This window comes from Chanos chanos, chromosome 10 (genome assembly GCF_902362185.1).
Source record: "Chanos chanos chromosome 10, fChaCha1.1, whole genome shotgun sequence".
Lineage (NCBI taxonomy): Eukaryota > Metazoa > Chordata > Actinopteri > Gonorynchiformes > Chanidae > Chanos > Chanos chanos.
The window spans coordinates 17,068,759-17,094,475 of record NC_044504.1 but is presented as its reverse complement, the minus strand read 5'-3'; the positions used below and the strand labels follow the sequence as shown (position 1 = coordinate 17,094,475).

Below are 25,717 nucleotides of genomic sequence, written 5' to 3'. Positions count from 1 at the left end.
GAGATTCAACTAACCTGAACATGCCATTGAAACCTTGAGGATTTAGGTTGTTAAAATGAAAGGAAATTGTTATAACATCTTGATAAACCTATTAGTTTCGTTTTCAGGGAAACCTTACGTTTTACAATTCTTTGTGCATATCTCCACATCAAAAGAATGCTGATCACATGTTAGAGTTACATAATGACTGCCACTCAATGACTGCAATGCCACAAATCAACTCAAGTGCCTTCACTCACTGTATGTAATCCCATTTATAGTGGAAGATATACTTCAAGCCCTTTTCTGTCAAGTATTAACCAACAGGCGGCGCTCGTGTCCATTTTGACGTCCTTAGAAATACATTCAGTCTAAAGCACACAGCTCGAAAACAGACAAATGGCGTCTTCTCTTCATGTCTGACGGAAAAGCTGATTCTCCTTGGCAGAAGTACATGGCGTCGTAAGGTATACATCAGTTGTTAATATGAAAATTTCGCAGTTACGTTCTTAACTGAATTAAAACGAAAGAGTCATGAGATTCGCAGAGGGATGACCTCTTGGAAGACAGGCATTGCACGTAACATTAGCCAGCTTCCATTTAAAAACACTAGATAACTGCACTGGATAAAAAGGAGTATCCAACACAGACAGCCTGCCTGCGTTTTATCTTGCGTTATGCTATCTGTTGTCTAATAAATTTCGCTATGTTTCAGGTAGATACATGATTTACTGAAAGTCTTAAATTTGAGTAGTTGTCTTTACTTGCACCTGAAAGCAGGCTGTCTTCATTGTTTCACAGGTGATCTGTGTGTTCAGATGGTCTCCATAGAACCTGGACTCATCGAAACAGGATGTCAGTCTTCACCTTGCGCCAAACTGTTTGCTGGATTTAACCTCTATGGCACTTAAACAGTTAGTTAGCAAGCTAGCTACTTAACGGTAGCTAGCAGGCTGCGACTGGCAGTGGTCCAGTTCAGGTGGAGTTAAAGAGTGAGGGGAACTGAAGATTCCACGGCCATTTAGCCAGACGTCATATTGAAAGCGTAAGGTAAATCAAGGACGATTACAAAGCCAGGTAAGTTAAAACATTTCTACCATGTTCGGTTGATCAATTGCAAAACGTATGACCCGACCTCTAGGTTCAACAGCAGTGGATGACACGCTTGTCTGATATTAAGATGCAGTCTGTAGACAAACGGACACAGTAACCCAAAACTGAAAATAAATTTATATTTAGGAAACAAATTATAAACAACCATCGTTAATTACATCATCCGTCGTTTATGTAATTTCGGTCCTTTCTGTCTTGTCCAGCAGCCGTATTCCCCCTTTTCCGCGTTATTTGAAATTCTGTCTATAAAGGTTGTTTCTTTTGAGAATTCTTGCGGGCCTCCGACTTCTTGGACCTTTCTCGTGTTTTCAGTGTATTTTGCTTCTTCCTTCAACGGCTCTAGGATTAGATACATTTCAATTGTGTTTGAATTTACATTTTACTGGAACAAATTATTATGGATTCTTTACTTTTTTTTTTTATCAAATCATGACTGAGTACAACAGGGGATGACACCAGACTCGCCTCTGCATACAATGATAGGGCAGAAACTAGCCTAATGTTGTCATTACTTATGAGTTGGAGAAGAGTGGGTAAGTATGCTGTGTACAGAGTATGCGTGTGTATGATTTCTTCTTGCTTCACGCTTTACGCCGTAATTTATAAGGGTTGCATTCAGTGTGGAATCAGGTGTAATCTGAGGCCTCAGCTCGTACAGTTTCTTTGAGTACAAATTTGCTTTACTGAATCCTGTCTCCTATGCAACTTACGAATGTCTCTAACTTAAAATTGAGTAATACCACCTGCTAAGCTTTTCAGTGGTCTTACTCTGTACATTGAGCTTCCTCTGTACATTGAGCTTCCTCATATACAAACCTTCACTAGCACAATACTCAGGCACTGTGTAACTCGTAGGGTGACTCATTGCACACTGACAAGCTCTGACTGTACATGGGTACATGGGTGTGTTTTGATCTCCTCTGATAAAGTACAGTACACTGCAGTATTAGGTAATGAGGAAGATAGGCTAACATATTTTGCAATTTGAAAATGTGAGTCATTTCTTGGAGTTATGTTTGGTTGGAAGGAAGAGAATGGCAGTGATTGCTGCTTTGGTGTTTTATTTGAGTATGTCTGAATGTGTGACACTGCTGTTAGGCAATTTTGAGTAATGTGAAAAAGACACCATAGAGCAGGAACCATTTGGGGTAAGGATTTCTAGTATCATTGTGGTGTTTGATGAAGCTTAGTTAGCCACCTATAGGTAGCCTGTATGGACACAGTGTCTTCTCCTTTTTCAACCACAGCATTTTAAGTTAAAATTACGTCAGAGAAATAATGAATTAATGAGCTTTACAATAACTCATTTGTACCTAACACAGTTGTTCAAACCTAAGGTTTTTTCAAGTCATTTCTTTTATAATTTATTGAGATACTCATCCGTCAGACATACACATTCGTGTGGCAGCGTGAGGAAACTCTTTTGAAATGCAATCGTTTAAATTTTAACTAACTTTTCAAGTGGATTATAATACTTGTAGCTGCAGTTCTAGAATGATCAGCTGTGCTACAGTCTACACAGTGGGCTTTAAGTACTGACTTAGTGCCTCTGAGATGCTGTTACAGGTAAATCCGTTAAGAAATCTTTATTAGCCTTGGCTTGTATTCTCCCATCTGGAAAACTTTTGTTAATGGGTCAGATGAAAACAGAAAATGCATTGTTCGAATGGGGGACTAATACATTTGTTTGATTAATGTCAGTGCTTACTCTGCTCATAAAATGTGCTGGTCCAGGCTGGGTTAAGGTCTTGACACATCTACATTTTGAAGAAATTCATGGGCACAAATGGTCAGATGTTGAATGACTGTTACAATGTTAGCTTGAGGGCTTAGTTTTGTGGCTTGCTACATTAAGGTGAATAGTTAGTGATGTTGTCTGTATATATGTGTATAGAGAATACAGTATTCTAAACCAGAGTTTCACAGGTTTCATGCATAAAATAATCCTTTTATTAAAACAGCAATAACCACCCAATGTTAAAGATGAAATTGTGGTCTAAAGTAGAGGGTAAAAAGAAAAGCATCTTTAACATATACACTTGTGTAATTTCAGTCAGGAATAAGTAAAATATTGAGAATCAAAGTTATTGTAGCTCTGATTAAATGAAGACATAGAATTTTCAGCCCACCCTGTTGAGACAAACTTTATACAGCTTTGCCAAAATGAGTTTTATTGAGCAGCTTGTTGTTAAAGAAAGAAACAGGATGGAAAACTAGTCTATTTTCTTTGCTTTCCTCATCCGGCTGGGTCCTGAGAGACTACAGCTTTTCATTGGTCAGCATTTGAAGGCAGGATTTAAAGCAGAGGTAATCTGGACAGAACAGGGCAGACTAAAACGTGCCTGTTCATTTATCAGTATTTTTTCTTTCTCTCTTTCTTTTTTTTTTTTGTCTTTTTTGTTTTTCCCACTCTGTAGTCATATGTTGAATTGTGCTGTGTAAGGTGTATTCCCAGACTGTGTACCTCAAGGGAAGACTTGTAATCAAGTTGTTATCTGGTGTCAAAAAAGAAAGCTGATGTAAGTGTTGACAAGTGTCTGATCTGTTAGCTTGGCTACATTTCCATATGCTGCTGGCAAGGCTCACGTTTACTTGTTAAGTATCACTTAAGCATAAACCTCATTGTATTTTTGGTGAGAACACAAACCTGTTGGCCTTTTAGGGAAAACATGTTGTTGAGAAAATGCCAGAAAAGCTCTGGAAGGAAAACCCATCAAAGGGTCTGTTTACTCTATTCTTTTACCTTGTCTGCTCTTGTGTGCCTTAGGTCTTAGCCTATATTCAAGTTAATGCATTATGGAGCACTCAAAACATTAAGGCCTATCTCTAGACCATTACAGGCAATAACTGGTGTGTCAACTAACCGGTTAAAAGGCACGTATGATAATTAAGGGGAAAGAAAAGGTAGCATAGAAAAGATGGTTTGACAACATGTCATGTCCATTGTACATTGACACACACCAAGTCATTGTCTCCTGTGCCAAAATAATGCAGTTTTGACTCATCGTCATAACAGTACCAATCTTATACAGGTCACTAGGCTTGGGCGGTATGTATTTTTTCTTACCTTCATACCTTCCTGACATTTCACCGGGTTATATATGACGATATCTGTGTAAAAAACAAAAAAACCCCCAAAAAACAAAATAAAAACATAAAAGCTTAGCTGCTGGTGACAGAAGTCATTGTAGCATGTATGACCACAATGCTGTGTGTCTAATATGCAGTGTGCCTACTTAGACAAGTCTTGCTGGGTTTAAATACTTATGGCCCATACAATAATGAATAGATAGGAAATAAGTGCCCTTCTTCCGTAGGTTCAGCATAACTTGCTAGAGGACCCAGTTGACACTGCCGTGGTGAATACCGACACATCAGTGGGCTGAATGGAGATGATGTCCCGGTGGTGGTGGCAGACTGGCAGTTGAATAAAATCATGTGGCTAATAAACTGCTTTTGTAATTGGAAGAAGTCATCTCATGATAAAGTTATATTTGACAATATTTTCGTGATTCCATGTCATATTTAATTGATTAGCTAGGAGACCTAGAGAGCAGAAATGACCTAATTTGAGTGAAACTGCATTAGGCATCATGCACTGTAAACTCCAGAGTAGTCCCAGAGTAAACGGGGTCACCAGTGTGGAAGTTGAGCGCTAGGGAAACGCGGAGACTACTCCTTGTTGAAGAGTTAAAAAGATCACCCTTCGTTTATTTCAACAACACCACTCCACTTCCTCATTGTCACACAACGTAATCCCCCCCTAGGCTGTATAGGAAACGTAGTTATCCCATCTACTAACAGTAGCGTGAATGTAAACACATAAGAACACGGGCAAGATCGCCATGAATTCTATTAAATATTGCTAGTCCTCTAACGTCATCCCCACCACTCGCAGTCGCCATTTTTCTGACCTCTGGCGGCGTGTGCTGACTGCTACAATACGTCACCTCAATACACAACCTCCATATCTGTTTAATAGCAAGAGGAGCCTCTGTATTTTTGATGCTATTGAAAATCACACCTTCGGGATTTCTAATTATCCCGGTATACCGGAATACCTTGATACCGCCCAGTGCTACAGGTGACATGTTGATATTTAGTCTCATGAGAGAAACATCACCTCACATTTTTTGCTAAACACCCATTGAATCATCAGCATCTCAATCTGTGGCACTCCTAGCTATCATTTAAAAGACATTACTCAGGCGATAAGTGCAGTTAAACTGCCAAAATACCCATAAGTGGTTCAGCTAAGTTACATCATTGACAAGGATGCACATGTCTGAAAAAGTAGCGTTGTGTGATGCTTTTTTGCCAAGCAAGGATGGTCCCTCTGCCGGCTAGATACAGGACTGAGCAGGAAGAAAACAGATTGTGGTTATTTTGGGGAAATATAGGTTTGTATGGAGCTGGTCGCCTGCCATAGGTCTACAGAGCATCATCCTGATCTTGCCTCATTAAGTGAATGTAGCTCATTCATCCTCAGTGGACAGAGACTATTTCCAGAGATTCTATCTGAAGTGAGTTCACACGTCTATATTAGATTCTTATTAGCTGTCTTAACCGAAGCTATTATCAAGTTGAACTGTGTGCATTTGGCCTTTGAAAGTGTTTTGTAGGGTTGAGCTTAGGTAATGTGTGTGTCTGTGTCTGTGTGTGTTCATGAACCAAGACAGCGCAAGGACACAGAGGCTTGAGGCTCTAGGGGAATCACACTTTGGAATGTGCCAGCCCACGTTATGTGCGAGAGAGCTCACGAAGATCTTTGATAAAACAGGGGCAGCCCAGTGAGGTAGAGAATATCATGGGGCGACACAGACTACCACATCCCTCCAAGAGCACTGCACAGTGTCAGCATCATTACCATTGACGGAGGATGTCCATAATGTGCATTCCCCGTGAGGCAAGTTGCATATTTCAGAAGTGTAGATTCTTCTAAACACCGCCTCGCAGTATTTATAAAATAATTTTTCTGAAAGCATAGTTCATAAAATGAAACAAATGAACACTTGTCGCATTTTTAATTATATTCTCACTCTCAGTTTTAGCAGTTCTTCGAAAAGCAATTATTATGTGTGGGTTTAAAGCATTTTGAAAAGTGGAGCCGTGAGTGCCAACAGATTGTGTGTACAGTAGACCTCAGGCTCTTGCTCTCCCCACATGTCAATAGGAATAAACAGTCTGTAACATACTTGTCATAACCTCTTAATTTTTTAGACACAAATTTTATGCCACGAGGCTTTTTGGGGATGGAATGTCTCTTCGAATGTGAGTGTTCCATGCTGAAATGGAACACATTTTGCATTCGACTACTCTCCCCCTTCAGCTCTACTGCACGCAGAAATACTGGAGGACTCTTTTTTGATTTTGTTTTGTTTTTAATTATGTTTGTTATATTTGTGTTCAATTAGCTATCACTCTCATCCAGAACGTCTTACATTTGAGCTGTCAAAGGTCAGTAGCATGTGGTACTGAATCGTTTCCCTTACCGGTAGTCCGCTTCCACCACAGTCAGAATGTCTGGGGTCTGATAATGTTTCAGTATCATAATGTTTTAGAGTCAGAATGACTATGCCTTTTGAAATGCCTCAGATGTAGTCCAGGTGACATGTGAAAATGATGTTCACTTTATCATAAAAGCATGAAACGTGGTACACTTCTACAGTTTGGGGCCCTGAACATTTTCAGAAATGGAGCCATCTCAAAAATGCCTTTCTAATATGTTTTTTTTACCCCTTTCTTCTATAACCTTTACGCAAGCCCTGAAAAGAGAGTCACGGATGTATTTGTTGCAAACAAAAACAAACAAAAAAAAACAGCAGAGACATGGACTGTCGTTTATGTTATACAATTTCAGATCTTATTTGAGTGAGACATGATGTGGTGAAGAAGCGATGTTTTTTGTGTGGTTCTTTGAAAGACAGTTCTCTAAATTCAAATCAAGGGAGTGTCAGTTCACACACACACACACACACACACACACACACTCACACAAACATGTCCATGCTTGAGCGCTGCATGGCAACAGAAAAAATGTTTCTCATCCCAACATGTCTCACGGTTTCAGATTTATAAGGCAGTCTTTTTCAAGGGATTCCAGCAGCCCTAATACCTTAAATGACCAACTTAAGGAAACTTTTTGTCCTGAACTGCAAATAAGTGTGGAGTGGTCTTGCATTTTGCGTGCCCTGGCCTGTCGGCTGGCATTGCCCCAGTTTTTCCGGCATGACCATCTCATGGTTCTGTCTGACCTGACTGAATGGTACAATAAACACTCTACAATCGTGTCCTCAGTGGGATAGTTGTCTAGGTCTTGTGCTGAAGATATGAGCCATGCTGTCACACATTCCATGCAGGCCCACAACAGCCCAGACAAAGGCCATTTGTTTTTGTCTGCTCCTAGTTAGCCCAACACCTACAGGTCTTCACACACTGATCAGCAGTGAAGAGCTTCTAAAATCCCGTTGCTGTATGAATTTAGGTCAGCTGGTTTGGGAAAACAAAAAGAGAAAACTCACAACTGTGGGTGAATTAGAATAAAAGTGAAAAGATGGTGCTTTTACCCACTGCACTCATAGGATGGTCATGTAACTTCATAGGTCTCTCTGGGGCTTAATTTTGATGAAGAATATTGGGTAAAGCTTTATTTGTCTGTTGATAACCAGGAAATGAGATGGTAATAAAAATATAGTTCTTAGGAAAGTGTCAAAAAATGGTTAGGACATACTAAATAATTTCCTGATAAGTACATAGAAACCTACTAGGAAACCAGATGGCAACAAAATATAGTTATGTGGAAAGTGCCCATTAGAAATGCATAGTAAGTACTAAGTTGTTATCTAGGAAGTACATGGAAACCTACTAGGAAACTAGATGGTTAGGGTTAAGGTTGTTGCCAACTAGTTTCCTAGTAGGTTTCTATGTACTTACCAGGAAATTATTTAGTACTTCCTATCCTAGTTACTGTATTTTATTGCCATCTCATTTCCTAAATAATACCTGATAATTAGCAGACTGTAAAATAAAGTGTCACTGAACATTGTTTATTTTTTGTGTTTGTGTTTTGGCCACACCCTACACAAAGAAGGCCAGGAAGATTTCATGCACTTTCCCCAAGCAATTACCACACATGATCTCCACAAGCAACTACCTTGAGAATCATATTAGGGTTTTTTTTTTTTTTTTTTTTAGAAGAGAAACATCCAAGTGAAACTTTTTCCCGTGCTCTATGGAATCAGCAGAGTCTCTGACTTATTGTAGCATTGCCTCACACAAGCACGGTTTTACAGACACTGCTTTAGCAAACGTCTCCGTTTTATCTCTCATCCACCATTAGTGCAGATATGCACAGCTTATCATACGCTATCCTCTGTCATCCTCAAATAATCTCTGATTTGAATGTATTGGTTTTGAATATCAAGTAAATGTGAGTCCAAACTGGTTCAGCCTTCTCAGGAAACCCTGTATAAACAAATTAGAATCTGTTTTGCTTCTGAATCATCACAAGAAGTGTAACACCTTTTGGAAAAGACCCAACCTGATGGAAAAGGGCAGTTGAAAGGGCTGAAATTTGCTTACAGAGCATTAGTTTGTCAGTGTACACAGAGAGACCTGTTTCCAAAGGGGGAATTCATCTCTATAGTGCTGCTTGCCAGGCTATTACTCACCCGCTGTCTGCTGCCCTTAGCTTTAGACCCACCATCTTTTCTCTCTCTCTCTCTCTCTCTCTCTCTTTCTCTCTCTCTCTCTCTCTCTCTCTCTCTCTCCCTCCCTCTCCCTCTCTCCCTCCTCTTATAAACGGAACCTCCCGTAACACCTAAATGGAGATCTGTAGTTTTCCGCTCTGTACCTCCATGGCAACGAAACGGCTAATGAGTTTGTATTTTGCAGCAGGAGGTCAGGAGTGACCTTTGAAAAGAGACAGTGACAGGGAGCTGACTGCCATCACAGTGAGAACACAATCCTGCAGTCAGAGAGCAGCCCTACAGCAGCAACACACACACACACACACACACACACACATGCCTGCCACAGAAACACACACTGATGGACAAGACTCACACTGAGCTGGCCCGCTCTTTCGAAATCATGTATTGAAGTTGGGTGAAAAATGTGAATCTACTGAAAAGGTCCTGAGACCTGAACATGACATACTTGGCCAAAATCAAATGTTAAAGGTCAGCTTCTGGGGAACATTGCTCTATTCCCTTTTAAAGTCTGAGTGTTTTTTTCCCCCAGCCAAAAAGTTTAATGTTACTCTATTTTCACAAAAATGTTGCTCTATTTTCGATAGACAGCAGTGTGTGAACAGAAAGGGCTTTTGTACTTCATTTGGATGAAAAATTGTGTGTGAATAAATGCAGAAGATGGGGTGTGTCTCTTTTCTTTTTTTTTTCGTGAAATGTTTATATCCATTCTTTTCACAAGCAAAAATGTATCACATGTGTCCCATGAGCAGTCATGAGGTTTGGAAGGTCAGCCGTTCCAAAGAAGCTCTCAGTCCACCGGGATGCTGATCTCAGTATAATCCTTCCTTAGGAAATAAACTGAAATGGATATGTAAATATTTGAAATTAAAATACGTTGACTAATTCTTGCGGGAGGTGCTGAGGGCACAGGCCGCATTAGAGTGGAGGTTGAGCCAAGCAATGTAGAAATAGAAACAAGCAGGCTAAATATATTGATGGAGATGCTGGCAAACCTCCAGAGGATGATAAAATCATTGAATTGGGGCAAGACTGATCACCAGTTAAACAAAACATCTCCTAATTTGTCCTTCTGGACATAGGCTACATACAGGCTGGAGGTGAGGACATTAATGGAATATTTCCCCCTCTCAATCATGATTTTCTGTTGTCAAAGATGGAATTTACCACTGGCAAGATCTCTCTGAAAAAGCAGATTATCTGTTTAACTGGTGTTAGGCTATATAAAAACTTTTCAGTCTGTGGGAAAACACAGCGCAAATGCTTGCTCATGGAAGCAGCTTCATAGCAGGTTGCAGGCAGATGATCTTAAGTGCAACTTAATTTGATATAGGTAGATTACAAAATGTGGCTTTGATGTGACATTATGAAAAGAGAAAAACAAAGATTTGAGAAAGATCAGAGATACTGTCAATCCCTGTCCGTTGAGTGATCCATATGAGACAAACTTCATCAGATAGCTGTTTAGATGAACATTGCATGGTTAAAATGCTGAGTTCACAGAGCTTATTAAAGTCTTCGTGTCTGTCTCACGGCTTACTTAGTTTGCATGAGTAAGACTGACCTACTTGCTTTGATTCAAGGTGAATAATATAAAGGAAGTTCAGAGTTCACTGACGTTGAGAAATGTCAACTCATCTGCTCTACTTTCCAAACTGGCTGACGATTCTTGACGTCAAGACCAACTGGGACTGCTATGGAAAACTGGACTTTTTCAGTAGTGGCTTTTAAGATTCGTTTGGACATTAGGCCTAGTTTCTTTTCAATTTGAAATTGGTAATAGTTTGCCAGTTCTATTAGACTGAGTTTGAACCTAATGATGTTGTATGTATAAATTGAAATGACAAAAATCATTGAAATGCTTTATTGATAGGTCAGATGTCTTAGATATTCAGAGGACAATATACTTATGCTCAATGTGAAAACTTGTACCTTTTTCTTTTGTTAATGTTTTGCAGAACAGTAATTGATCTTATACGGCTAAATAATGCCATTTTGAACATGTTGCACAGTGTTGCACCGTTTATTGTGAAACCTGAAAATGACCTATTTTGGACCTAATTTTAACTTAGAAGATGATTTCATAATTGCACTCCTTTTTTTGGGGTGATTGAAAATGTGGTTGTTAACATTTTCCCTTACTTCAACTTTTGTTAGTTATTCAAACACCAGTTTTCCAACTGAAAGCTGAGCTACACATTCAGGTCTGTCCAGATGACTTACAGTTTTTTTGTTCAAATATTTGAATTCACTCAAAGTGTTGTGAACCAGGCTCCACTGAACACAGTTCTCATAGTCCTCAGATGGTATTTGAGTCTAAACAGGGGTTGAGAAAGAGAAATGAATGAGGAAAAAAACAGAGAGAGTGAGAGAGATTATTTTAAGGTACTCTACATACAGAATGAGCTCTCACTGCTTGTCCATACCAAGCCTGGTTGAGGTTAGTCAAGTGCACATTACATCAACTTAACCCAAGGCTGTGGAGCTTGTCAAGACACGAGAGGCATTCAGTAGTATCCTCTCTCGCTTGTTTTCTCTTGCGTGTTCACCAAGAGGCAGGTTTCTGGAGTTGCCACAAAGTACCTCTGATTTTTGGTTGCAGTTCCTGGAATGCAAGAGAGAGAATCGCATCTTTTCGATTTTTAATAGTAGGTTTTCCACTGTCTCAGCAGAAGTTGTACAACTGATTCTCATAAATGCGTATGTCTGCAGACAGAGCTGATATAGCTGTATTTGTATGCATCTCTCCAGGCTTGCTGGTTTTCTATGGCCGATGCTGTTGCTGTCTGATTGGGTTAAAGTGGCTTTCAGAGCTTTTGGCTGGCTTCCTACAGCTGGCCTAATGAAAGCCCTAGGTCGCTAAAAGACGAGGGCTTCCAAGTTATTTTACAACCTCTGACTGAATTATATCCTAGACTTTTATTTGTGTAGCCTATGTATTCTTTACATTGTTGCATCAGTTTGGGGAACGCATTTCGACTTCGTTTGACTTTCCACAGAGGTCAGATCGTAGTTTAGAAGCTTGTAAAAATGACAGTGTGAGACAAGACATTGTCTCTTCGCACTCCTGTCAGAAGAATGTCTGTTATGTCTCCTTTCAGCAGCAGTACAAGCTCTTGTCTACAGCCCCCCCCCCCCCCTTCCCCACCCCACCCCCCAACCCTACTTAGCTCCCTTGTTGCCTAGCAGCCACAGGAGATGTTGTTGATGTTGATTTCTCATCCCCTTCCTGGAAACACATTAGACATAGCTAGTCTATATTCCTCTCAGGCTGATGAAAAAGGAAAGGCATTGAACAACATCAGAGTAGAGACAGCCAAAAATAACCCCCTACTACTGAATTAGCGTGGTTCCTCTGCCTTCCCAAGCAGGAACAGCAGTGTAAGCTGGGTGCTGTAAGGAGCTATGTTCAGATGGTAGTTATCGGTTTATGCATTTTATGGAGAGAGGAATGACATGGCAAGGGTGGGGTCTCAAGCAGAGCACCCTTTGATCTATTGCTGGGTGACTCTGTTCAATGGCATTTAACCTATGTACCTGATTGTATATTGAAACTGTTGCTCAATACCTCAGACTCTTTGTAGTTTTACCGAATAGCCCTCTACTGTACAAATGATGGAGCCCATGTCCGGTTTCATTCACTTCTCAGTGTCAACACTGTTTTGTTGTGTAATCTGTACAGGGTGTTCACTTAACAGAAGTATGACATACATTGGCTCTCTAGATTGGTGATATCCGAAACGCCCTGTTTTATGTAAGGGACCCTTTAAAAATAGCTATTATATGTAGCTTAACGTTGTGGTTCTGTTTGTTCCAGCTCTGCGGCAGCCAGCACGATGACCACCGCCAGGTACAGACCCACCTGGGACTTGGCTTTGGACCCACTGGTCTCCTGCAAGCTGTGCCTTGGAGAATTTCCCCTGGAGCAGATGACCACCATTACGCAGTGCCAATGTGTCTTCTGTACACTGGTGAGGACAGTCATTTAGCTAACAACTCTGTCTTCAAAAAGTTCTGTCACTCTCACTAGGACTCCAATGCAGTTGTTCACCGAGCGTAACATCTCTCAATATTATTAGTGGCACTCTGGTCTGGTCAAGGCACACGTAGGGATCTTGTGCAACTGTAGCGGGAAGAGGCGACAATCATGTTTGTTTTGGTTTTGTTTCTTGTTTGGGTTTTGTTTAGTTCATGTTATGTTTTCCCCGCCAGGCAGTGGATTCCCGGCATCCCTGCAAAGAGTTTCACATTTTTTGGCATCCTGTCCTCTTGCCTAGCAGCTCTGTTGTTCTGCATTTTAAAATAGCTTTTCCTAAGGGCCAAAAGAGAGGATCGTCTGTAAAGGATATCAGTGTAGATGTGAGTTGTGCTTATGTAAATGTGGATTGCGTGGTAGGTTTGAAACTATAAGGAGTGTGTTGACTGCAACAGCGAGGGCTTTACACAGGCCAAGTGAACTGTTTGTTATGCCAGCACAGCCAGGCAGTGAATCAGTGTCCAGGAATAAACACTGGAAGCAGCTCCTATTCAGCCCCTCCTGGTTCACCCCCCTCTCTCTCATGCTCACTCTCTCACGCCTCATGCTGTCTCTCTCCCCCTCCCTCCCTCCCTCCCTCCCTCTCTCTCTCTCCCCTCTCTCTCTCTCTCACTCTCTTTTCCCTTCTTTCTCTCCCTCTGACACTTACGTTTGCAGTCTGTGAGATCTCATTCACTAGAGACTAGTTACCATTTTATCTCTTAAAGGAGACATGTTTGTGGTTACCATCCTCGCCTAGTTCCGGATGTCTAGCTGTCTCCCATACTTGGCACCAACATACTATTCTTCTCTTCATTAGCATTATATGATATTTTAGTTTTTAGCTCACACCAGTATTTTTGGTTGGTTTGTTTGTTTTGAGGGGACACTAGAGATTAAACCAGATTTGTCTATTTAACTATAATTAATTGATAAATCATAAAGGACATTGTTCCATGTAAACTGTAAAATGAAAGTCTGTTTAAAAAGAAGTCATTTTTTTCAAACTCCACCAGAACGTACTGAAGCTTAAGCAGAGGTTGAGGGTATTGTGAGCATCATTAACCCAGGTCACTGGCTTCAGGAAATGGAGTAACGTGGTATTCCAAGCTGTGAGAACTATATGTCTTGGGAATGTTTTTCCTCCTGGCATACAGATGAACATTGGAGCATTAGCAGATGCATTTTAAATGTCTTCTGGGCTCAGTTTAATTTCTTCTTTAAGTGTTCGGTGCCAAAGACCACCATGTTACACAACATGCAGGACATTTTGTGCTAAAGACAGCTGGGCATTTTGTGTTAAATCACATGTTTTCAACGTATTTGTCTTTAAAAGAAATACTCAACAGAAAGATATTCTTGCATCACATCATTATTGGTTTGTTTATAGTGCCTGAAGCAGTATGTAGAGCTCCTGATCAAAGAGGGCCTTGAGACTGCTATTAGCTGTCCAGATTCTGCCTGTCCGAAACGCGGACACCTACAGGAAAACGAGGTAATATAAGCATGTTCTAACAAATACAAGAAATGTTTGCTTAAGGTTTTGCGGGGGATTATTAATGGTTTGTCAAAGGATCAGACAGCAAGTCAAGCGGCTTTTCATCATATTATGTTTGTAAGCCTCAGAATTAGTAGTATGTTTTTGCTACAAGTATCGCTTCATTGTCACAAGTTTTCCTGAGTCACATGCCTCCTCTTCCCTTTATGGGATTTCAGTGTTTGCTTTACAATAGTCAAACAAAACTGCAGATAATAACAGTCTGCTGAAAAACCGTTAAGATAAACATCGGCACAGGACATAAGGGAAGTGGGTGAGTATAAGTGAATGTCCTTAATGCCAGATAAGGATATAATAATAATAACAATAATAACAGTAACAATAATGGCAGGATCTTTGGAAACAGCAGGAGGTTGTTAGAACATGTTGGTCATGTGCAGTAAATGAGAGTAGATCTGTGTCTCACTGGGCAGAGCTCTAATTCTGGCCTTTCCCTGTTTCACCTGTCATCATATTTAAATTCAGTGGATGCTCTTGTTTGCCTGAATCCACTCAGTGAGGTCATTGTGAGTGCACAGTGCCTGAGTGCTGAGGGCATGTGTTTGATAATGGACTGGCTTTGAGTAAGACACTGACTACAGCCTCATTCTCTGAATCAGTCATTAGTTAAGAAGAAGACCCAGCTTGTCCCCCAAAGAAATGACACCCACACAAGACTGAGACTGACTTTTATCTCTTAATTGGCCTTTTCCATGCTCCAACATGTTAATGTTTCCATCACAGCTTCAGACCTCACGATCTTCATCTTCTCTCTCTCTCTCTCTCTCTCTCTCTCTCTCTCTCTCTCTCTCTCTCTGTCTCTTTCAGATTGAGTGCATGGTTGCCACAGATATGATGCAGAGGTACAGGAAGCTGCAGTTTGAGAGGGGTGAGTGAGAAAACATTATCAGTTAAAGCTACTTTGTCCAGTGGTGTGCGCTGAAAACACAGCACTTTACCTGGTACTCTCTCTGCCGTGGAACGCCAGTGTCCTGCTGAGGTCACGTTTTCTGAAATGAATCCATTTTGCCTGAGCAGCCTGGACCCTGGACCTCTCAGCCCTGGACAGTCAGCCATCTGGTACCATATATCAATGTCACAAACCTTCAGGAGTCCAGCAACCTTTGAATGCTGTCAGAATTTTTTTTTTTTTTTTTTTAGAATACACACACACACACACACACACATATGTGTGTGTGTGTGTGTGTGTGTGTGTATATATATAAGCAGAATCGTAATGGATCAGGTCAAAAACACTGTCTGCTGCGAGTTATTTATTTTGCATATGTTTGTTTATTTTCTTTCTGCATCAGAATAAGTGCTGAAGTGTTCCTAGTGATCTGTCAGTTAAGCTTGCCTTCCCAGGCTTTGATATGACATAAGCCAATATCAAAGTCAGTTGCGCAAGTTTTTAAATACCTTTTTGAGGATAAGTTAGTATTGTTAACCGAACAAGAAAAGCATTTACAGCATTTATAGTCTTCATCAAAATGTCAAAGAATAGTTTTTGTCAGTTTATAGGCTCAAAGACTTCTCTTTTCATCTTGTCTAATCGTCAGGGGGTCTCTGAAAATGGCTTTGTGTTAAATCTCCCCAGGCTGACATCTCTCTTCATGTCTGGCATAATATAATAGTGAGAGATCCCCATGTGTGTGACTTGTTTCTGTGAGAAGAGAAGTTTTTTTTTTTTTTTTTTTTTTTTCCTGTGGCAGTCATTCTCCACTGTGAACTGCCCAAGGCTGAAGCCGGTCTCTGTGGTGTATGCGGTGCAGGGCCTTGCACCTACGCGTGAGAGAGGAGCTGGGACTCGCATTATCTCTGTGTGTATGATAGCACTAAGAGCAGTGGTTCCACTGTGGAGGCAGTCATTCTGCTGATCAGTGTCCCACATCAGCCAGGCACAATGATGCCTGTAACTCTTTAGAACTATCAAGACTATGTGTGTGCGTGGACATGCACGTGTGCATGCACATGCGTGCACATGTGCATGTGCGCATGGGTGTGTGTGTGTGTGTGTGTGTGTGTGTGTGTGTTCAGGACAGAAAGATTGCCATTTTGACTCGACGTAAATAGCACTTGTAAGAAAGGCCAGAATCAATAGTCAAGAGCTGTTTTGATGAGAGCTTTCAGCTTTAGCCATTCTATCCTGGCACAGCTAAACACTGAAGTCTTTTAGAACTGTTGCATCTAATATGGACATTTTATTGTATTGTTGAAAGCTGTTTTTTACATTACCATGGAGACTTTGGTAAACAGCCATTGCAGTTTGTCTAGGCTATATCCCTAAATCATAGACAGATCGATGGGATTCTCTGGAAATTCAGTTATTTCTGGGTACTCAGTTTTTTTTTTTGGGGGGGGGGGGGGGGGGTTTGTTTTTGTTTTGTTTTGTTTTGTTTTTTTAGAATTTAGCAGCAGACTTTTTTTTTATCCAAATGAAGGTTCAGATGTTATTTCATAAAGATAAAATGAATTTACTCCCTAAGCATTTGTGTAACCAAGAATAAATCAGGAAAAAGCAACTTTGACCTCTGTCACCTGTGCTTAGTGTGTTACCATGGTACGCTGCCAGCATGAATTAGCCTCCGTACCCTGTGTTTTTCTGTACCACAGAGGTGCTGCTGGACCCTTGCCGGACCTGGTGCCCGTCCTCATCATGCCAAGCAGTGTGCCAACTGAAAGAGACTGACACGCCACTGCCTCAGCTGGTCCAGTGTGGCACATGTACTTTGGAGTTTTGCTCAGCATGCAAGGCCAACTGGCACCCTGGCCAAGACTGCCAGGAGAATGCACCCCTCACCTCTTTCTTGCCTGGAGAGAGCAGGTATTTCTGCCCCCTGGTTTTTTTTTTTTTTACGTTAGTCTTCACCCTCTACTTGTCCTCTGCCGCATTGTGCTTTTCTTTTCTTTTTTCTTTTTTTTTCTTTCTATTCATCCTCGTCATGATGCCCCCCCCCCACACACACACTTGTCTTTACACATTTCATTTTCCCTCATTGTTCTTATCTAACACACACTGTTTTATTCTCACTGTGTTTTTGATCACTCTGTTGCACCCCCCCGCCCCCCACACACACTTGTCTTTACATATTTCATTTTCCCTCGTTGTTCTTATCTAACACACACTGTTTTATATTCTTCTGTTCCTGCTACTCTCCTTTATTTGCTTAATTGTTTTGATCCTTTCTTTTTGTGCCGCCTGTCTTTCTACACATTTATTTCTTCCTTTTATTTTTCATGTGATATCATCTTTCTACCCTCTTCACTGAGCCCTCTTATGGATTTTCCACTCTTTACTCCTCCGTGTCATCAAAAATTTAGAGCGCTAGATCCATGCAGATCAAGCAGGGACCTTGGTTGGTTTTCACCTCTCTGCTAAGGACATGGTATACTCAACAAATACGTTCATAAAGGCTGGCTGCTTTTGAAGACCAGCTTCTCCCTTAGGGATCATAAAGACATGGTTGCACGCATAACCTCATGTCAAAATGAATTTTGTGCATGTCTGATTCGCGTGGATGAAGTGTTCTCCCCACGATATGTGTGTGTGGCCTTAGGGTAGTGTGAGGGTTTGCACTCTCACACAAGTCAAAAAGGGGGAAACCAATAGTCCAAACTCCACGTAAAGCTGATGCAAGAACATGACACCGATGGTACCAGTGTGTGATGAAGGCTGTAGAATTGGTCTGCACATTTTGGATCACTGTCAGTGCTAATACACCTGCTTCAGCTGATCATGGCCAATGTAATTGGCTAATGAATTGAATCAGGTGTGTTAGAGTGAGGAGAAATGTCAAATGTGCAGGATTGTGGGTCTCCAGGAGCAGAATTTGAAAACGCTGCTCTACCTTCTAACTACTTCTTCGCTTCAAAGTTTAGACTGGTGCTGGCCAAGTACTTTTCCTTTCTTTTCTTAACCTTGAGTCATCTGTCATGAGATCCCTCTGTGTGTTTTCTCTTTAGCACAGAGCCCATAATCTGCAGAAGGGATCAGAGGGTTGCCAGTGTCACAGCAGGCTTTTACTGTTTGTCCGCCGTATTCTAGAACTATCCCTCGTACTTAGGCGCTGCTTTCCCCACCTACCACACTGAACCCCACCTTATGATCATACGTGTATAATTCAATAATCTGAATAAGTCTATTGACTCAGTGGCCGAGGTAGATCTCAAATGTCTTTCTAGGAGAACTGTCTGCTGTAGAGAAGTGTGGGGCGTCATTGATACACTATGCTTGTCTCACTTTAGATCAGGAGCCTGAGAAATGGTATTGTAGCTGTCAACCGCTCCCCATAGGCCTGCCTTTCATTTTCACAGCAACATTGTCCCCTGTCCCACAGCCTAGCAGAGTACATGGCCTCCGTCCGACAGGCAGGCGCTGAAGTGAAAACTGGTGGTCTTGAAAGAAGAGGGCAAGCTGTAAAGAGAAGTTTGAGTTCCTCTAATTCAGAGGCACGTCTTGACTGACATGAGAGATCAGCTCAGCCTGTTGTTTATGATTCACAGACGGGAGACCTTCAAACTAGAGCTGTTCGGCCATGTTCATCAGCTCTGTGTTCTGAATAAAGATGTAACAGATTGAATCTGTATGAAAAATGTGTTCTCTCACACAGCTCTCTCTTCAAGAGTGATGAGGATGATGCTCCAATCAAACGCTGTCCCAAATGTAAAGTTTACATTGAGCGAGACGAGGGCTGTGCCCAGATGATGTGTAAGAACTGTAAGCATGCCTTCTGCTGGTACTGCCTCGAGTCTCTGGACGTAAGTGCTCTTACACATTGGAGCTGCCTTTTATTGTCTCTCATTGTTTTAGACATATTACCATTTATATTTTTCATCTGTTTTTGTTGCCCTCTCATTCCTTTTAAACACATGGTATACTTTAATTAAGCCGATAAGTAAACACACATTCAGGTACTTTTGTAGGTTTGCTCATTTCCACCATTTGGACGTTACAATTTAGGTGTTGCAGGTAGTAGTCGTGGCTATTTAGCTGTCATTATAAAGTGCATTGTAGCCTCACTATTTTGCTGTAGTAGCGTGTCATTAAAGCATTGTGTTAAATCAGTCATTCTATCCTCTGCGCACAGCAGTGGCCTTTTGCTGTATTGCTTTGTGTTGTATTGCCTGTCCCGAACACCCACAGGGCTAATAACTCTGCTCCGGTAACGTCGTGTGTTTGACAGGACGACTTCCTCCTGATCCATTATGACAAAGGGCCTTGTCGGAACAAGCTCGGCCACTCCAGAGCCTCTGTGATCTGGCACCGAACGCAGGTGGGCTCCAACGTCACAGCATGTTTCTGTCTTTGTCCTCCCCGCTCCCTCCCCATCTCCCTTCCTCCCTCTCTCCTCTTCTTATCTGCAGCGCGTGTCTGCACACATGCTCCCTCACGTGCATCCTTCACTCGTCCTCACTGGGCCAGGAGGAGAGCGGAGCCACGCAGAACAGACAGTATTAAATATGGGGGTCATGTGACTGTAGAACTGGAGCACACATTCACCAGTCTCTCTTACCCAACCCTTCTTCACTCGCCCTGCACCTGCTCTCAGTCTCTCTTACCCAACCCTTCTTCACTCGCCCTGCACCTGCTCTCAGTCTCTCTTACCCAACCCTTCTTCACTCGCCCTGCACCTGCTCTCAGTCTCTCTTACCCAACCCTTCTTCACTCGCCCTGCACCTGCTCTCAGTCTCTCTTACCCAACCCTTCTTCACTAGCCCTGCACCTATTCTCAGTCTCTCTTACCCAACCCTTCTTCACTCGCCCTGCACCTGCTCTCAGTCTCTCTTACCCAACCCTTCTTCACTAGTCCTACACCTACTCTCAGTCTCTCTTACCCAACCCTTCTTCACTCGCCCTGCACCTGCTCTCAGTCTCTCTTACCCAACCCTTCTTCACTAGTCCTACACCTACTCTCAGTCTCTCTTACCCAACCCTTCTTCACTAGCCCTGCACCTGCTCTCAGTCTCTCTTACCCAACCCTTCTTCACTAGTCCTACACCTACTCTCAGTCTCTCTTACCCAACCCTTCTTCACTCGCCCTGCACCTGCTCTCAGTCTCTCTTACCCAACCCTTCTTCACTCGCCCTGCACCTGCTCTCAGTCTCTCTTACCCAACCCTTCTTCACTCGCCCTGCACCTGCTCTCAGTCTCTCTTACCCAACCCTTCTTCACTCGCCCTGCACCTGCTCTCAGTCTCTCTTACCCAACCCTTCTTCACTAGCCCTGCACCTATTCTCAGTCTCTCTTACCCAACCCTTCTTCACTCGCCCTGCACCTGCTCTCAGTCTCTCTTACCCAACCCTTCTTCACTAGTCCTACACCTACTCTCAGTCTCTCTTACCCAACCCTTCTTCACTCGCCCTGCACCTGCTCTCAGTCTCTCTTACCCAACCCTTCTTCACTAGTCCTACACCTACTCTCAGTCTCTCTTACCCAACCCTTCTTCACTAGCCCTGCACCTGCTCTCAGTCTCTCTTACCCAACCCTTCTTCACTAGTCCTACACCTACTCTCAGTCTCTCTTACCCAACCCTTCTTCACTAGCCCTGCACCTGCTCTCAGTCTGTCTTACCCAACCCTTCTTCACTAGTCCTACACCTACTCTCAGTCTCTCTTACCCAACCCTTCTTCACTAGCCCTGCACCTGCTCTCAGTCTCTCTTACCCAACCCTTCTTCACTAGTCCTACACCTACTCTCAGTCTCTCTTACCCAACCCTTCTTCACTAGCCCTGCACCTGCTCTCAGTCTCTCTTACCCAACCCTTCTTCACTAGCCCTGCACCTGCTCTCAGTCTCTCTTACCCAACCCTTCTTCACTAGCCCTGCACCTGCTCTCAGTCTCTCTTACCCAACCCTTCTTCACTAGTCCTACACCTGCTCTCAGTCTCTCTTACCCAACCCTTCTTCACTAGTCCTACACCTACTCTCAGTCTCTCTTACCCAACCCTTCTTCACTAGTCCTACACCTATTCTCAGTCTCTCTTACCCAACCCTTCTTCACTAGCCCTACACCTACTCTCAGTCTCTCTTACCCAACCCTTCTTCACTAGTCCTGCACCTACTCTCAGTCAACCCTTCTTCACTAGTCCTACACCTACTCTCAGTCTCTCTTACCCAACCCTTCTTCACTAGCCCTGCACCTACTCTCAGTCTCTCTTACCCAACCCTTCTTCACTAGTCCTACACCTGCTCTCAGTCTCTCTTACCCAACCCTTCTTCACTAGTCCTACACCTACTGTCAGTCTCTCTTACCCAACCCTTCTTCACTAGTCCTACACCTGCTCTCAGTCTCTCTTACCCAACCCTTCTTCACTAGTCCTACACCTATTCTCAGTCTGTCTTACCCAACCCTTCTTCACTAGTCCTACACCTACTCTCAGTCTCTCTTACCCAACCCTTCTTCACTAGTCCTACACCTATTCTCAGTCTGTCTTACCCAACCCTTCTTCACTAGTCCTACACCTACTCTCAGTCTCTCTTACCCAACCCTTCTTCACTAGTCCTACACCTGCTCTCAGTCTCTCTTACCCAACCCTTCTTCACTAGTCCTACACCTACTCTCAGTCTCTCTTACCCAACCCTTCTTCACTAGTCCTGCACCTGCTCTCAGTCTGTCTTACCCAACCCTTCTTCACTAGTCCTACACCTACTCTCAGTCTCTCTTACCCAACCCTTCTTCACTAGTCCTACACCTACTCTCAGTCTCTCTTACCCAACCCTTCTTCACTAGTCCTACACCTATTCTCAGTCTGTCTTACCCAACCCTTCTTCACTAGTCCTACACCTACTCTCAGTCTCTCTTACCCAACCCTTCTTCACTAGTCCTACACCTGCTCTCAGTCTCTCTTACCCAACCCTTCTTCACTAGTCCAACACCTACTCTCAGTCTCTCTTACCCAACCCTTCTTCACTAGTCCTGCACCTGCTCTCAGTCTGTCTTACCCAACCCTTCTTCACTAGTCCTACACCTACTCTCAGTCTCTCTTACCCAACCCTTCTTCACTAGTCTTACACCTGCTCTCAGTCGCTATTGTTTCCCATCCTAGTACAGCCTGTATTTATGTTCTCTCCCTCTGCTCTTTACACGCCATTATTTTTTACGTCAGATGCTCTAACACATACGCTTCCACATTTGGGTGTGAATATTTTTAAGCAAGAGCAAAATCAGTTTTCTTGCCTCTCTGTCGGTGGTGTTTGGGCTAGAGCGTGGTGTATGGACACACAGACATCTGTTGCTCAGTGGGTGGAGAGTGACTCACTGGAGGAGCGATGGAGCACGGAGGCTTGGCCGCCCTCTGCACGCTGCCGATACTTAAGCTTCAGTCGGGCCGACGGAACACGAGACCTCCTCTTACGAACACTTAAACTAAGGAATGTTTAGACCTCTCCTACCTGACTTAAGAAAGGTCCTGGCACTGAGCCCCAGACGGCCTTCAATTCCAGAATGTTCTTCCCACTCTCCCTCTCTACCCTCATATCTCATTCCACTTTTTTTTTTTTTTTTCGAGTTTTCAGAGGAGCCAGCTGAGAGAGAGAGGAGGGAGCAAGAGAGAGGGAGAGAACAAGGTCACCTTTGTTCTCATACCCAACCACACTTAATCTTGTGTCCCATCCTTGCTATGTCAGGAGTGGTTATGAAGTAGAGGTTTTACCATTCCCTCTCTTGAAAAGCTGGATTAGTCCAATTCACATTCCTGAACAAGTTAGACACTTACCATATGAATATCCTTACCTTTTAAATAACTTTTTAATGCTAAAGCTCCCTTTAACTCTCACAGCTGGCCAAGTCTCCACATAGCACTGACTGCATTCTTTAAATTCTTAACCTGTGAAAAATCTTTAAAGTGTGTGCTGCCACCTTGTGGAGGAGCATGTACTAACCACTTGTACAACACCAATATAAACTTATAACCTTATCTTAATATGGGTATGCTTCCCTCTCTTTTCCGTTCACCCTTACGGATGGCACATCGTTAGTCATTGTTTGAGCAACTATATATCAAAATGTACGTTTTATATTGTCGTTGAGTTGTTGTTGTTGTAGTGAACAATAGTTGAATACAAAATATATTCATATGACATACCTTGGCAAACACAGACAAACATAATATGAACACTAAGGTTCTTGTGGGACAGGAATATACACAGAAAAAATGTAGTTAGTACAGAGGCTTGACATATCTGTGTAAAAAGCAAACAAACACTGACTCTCTCTCTCTCTCTCTCTCTCACACACACCCTCTCACTCTCTTCCTCCTCCTTTCCAGGTGGTGGGGATATTTGCCGGTTTTGGCCTACTCCTACTGGTAGCATCTCCTTTTGTATTGCTGGCCACCCCCTTCATCCTGTGCTGTAAGTGTAAGTGCAGTAAAGGGGACGATGATCCGCTGCCCACCTAACGGACCCCTGAGAAGAGCGTCACTTCACACCGGCCACCCAGGCCACTCTCTCCTCATCGTTTTCTTTTTCCTCTCTCTGGCTTTGAGCTCTTCATCGGTGACGAGTCAGCGCGTTTTCAGCCGTACTCAGCTCCATCTCGCCATGCGTTCTCTCAGGGGAGGAGCAGGCATACGGGCAGGGAGCTCTGATTGGCTTACCCTGCTGTTTGTTTTGTGTGGAGGCGTGGTTTCTAGTTGTCTATTGAGAGCTGGCAGTGGAAATAGAGGCAACCTCTCCCTGTAATCAGAGGGATTCCAGAGGATGTTGCTTTTCTTTTCTTTTTCTTTCTTTTTTTTTTTTTTTTTTAAGTGGACATTTTGCATTGGGAGCCGCTCTTCGAAAGACTCTTTTGTTGTCATCAGCTCTGGGCTCTTTTCAAGCCAGGGTTATCACACTTTGTATGTAGCTCTGTGTGTGGACAAGAGCACTTGAGTCACACACAGACTCATTCTTTGTGCTCACTTGTTGCACAGATAATGGGCTTCTTTGACACTTTCTGATCTGGGACGTGAACAGAGATGTTTGATTAGCTCTAATGTACAGCATGGTTTCTCTATCTCTTTAATGTGTCGGAAGTTCAGTCTCTCTCTCTCTCTCTCTCTCTCTGTCTCTCTCCCTTGAATTGAATTGCACAGGGCTTTCTCTGGAAAGCATTAATTTGAATCCAAACCACTGAATCCTTTGTGTGTATTAAATAGCCAAATGTCATCCCCACCCGCCAACCCTTTAGAACCAATTAAAGGAGAATGTTCGTAGCTTTATGATATAACTTCATCTTGCATCAGCAGCAGTCCTTATCTGTTGCAGTGCTTAGCCAGGTAAGCTCTGGACTTCATTTTAAAAGCAGTTTCAGATTTTTGTCACTTAAGTTCCCACAGAAGAACAAAAACAAATTTATTCAAATGGCGTTCTAGAAAATTCTTTGCAAATTCTGTTGTGCACCATGAGGCATTGTCTTGATGCAGACGTATTTGTCACTATATCTTTGTGATGAGAGACTAGATTTTTGTTTCCATGTATATCCAAAATATCGTGCTCTCTAATAATCCTGTATATTCTGCGTCAAACAGTTGCAAACTTGCATATGGTGATAGAGTAGCATTTTAACATAGGAAACTGAGACAGGAAATTTCCACCAAAAGAAAACCCAGAAACTGCACGTCTGGCAGAGATCTGAACCTCCGACTAATTTCACGACTGTTCAGCACGAACGTATTTAATATTAGCACTATATCTATGCAAGTTTGTACAATTCAAAATACACCCAATGTTGAAAATGTGTGGCTTGTGCAGTCTTACTGTGTGTTAAAAAAAAAACAAAAAAACAAGACAGAGTGTTGTATCAAAAGCTTTTGTGCCATCATATCATAAAACGCAGAGTGGTCAAAATCAGGAGGGCCACATTAAGAACATCAGGGTATGCCGTCTGTCCAATGTCAATATCTTTTGGAAATAGGTAGCCTGATTTGTGGTTCTCTGAACGTCATAATCCAGAATCAGCATTTGTTTTCACACTATAGAGTCATAATTATAAATATGTTGTATATATGTTCATATGTTTGTTTTTTATTGTTGTTCTTGTTGTTGTTTGGTTTTTGTTTTTTTTGTTTTGTTTTGTTGTTTTTTGGGGGGTTTTGTTTGTTTTTTGAAAATGTGCCATATTATTTTTTTGACACAATACACAACTGAGTCTCATTTCAAGACCTTTTTTCTTTAAGCTTTTTGAAACTCAACACATTCAGTGTTTATTCTTGTCTCATCATAGCATGTAGCAGTGATTTTAAGGGCGAGAGTTTGGCCTGCTAGGTACTACTCCACTAGGTCTATTTGACCAGTCATACCTCCATCCGTGAGAAGCCATCAGCTGTGACACACGGGGCTTCAGGCTTACATATGGAGTACCTTCACTTGTAGCCTCTAACCTAG

General features: G+C 42.3%; 1 protein-coding gene across 1 annotated transcript; it reads left to right on the top strand.

Annotated features, from left to right (window-relative positions):
* The first annotated feature begins 365 nt into the window (after window positions 1-365).
* Window positions 366-23,751, top strand: rnf144aa (ring finger protein 144aa). Its single transcript, XM_030786963.1, has 9 exons — window positions 366-446; window positions 781-1,056; window positions 12,619-12,772; window positions 14,207-14,311; window positions 15,182-15,242; window positions 16,967-17,177; window positions 18,964-19,111; window positions 19,537-19,626; window positions 23,620-23,751. The coding sequence occupies exons 3-9, from the start codon at window positions 12,638-12,640 to the stop codon at window positions 23,749-23,751; spliced, it is 882 nt and encodes a 293-aa protein (XP_030642823.1). The 5' UTR covers window positions 366-446; window positions 781-1,056; window positions 12,619-12,637.
* The last annotated feature ends 1,966 nt before the right edge of the window (window positions 23,752-25,717 follow it).

Bases quoted from the DNA above. Each gene is read 5' to 3' on its own strand.
- rnf144aa (XM_030786963.1), top strand. From the start codon at position 12,638: ATGACCACCGCCAGGTACAGACCCACCTGGGACTTGGCTTTGGACCCA. The intron at 12,773-14,206 runs GTGAGGACAGTC...GTTTGTTTATAG, and splicing joins AATGTGTCTTCTGTACACTG to TGCCTGAAGCAGTATGTAGA. The intron at 17,178-18,963 runs GTATTTCTGCCC...TCTCTCACACAG, and splicing joins TTCTTGCCTGGAGAGAGCAG to CTCTCTCTTCAAGAGTGATG.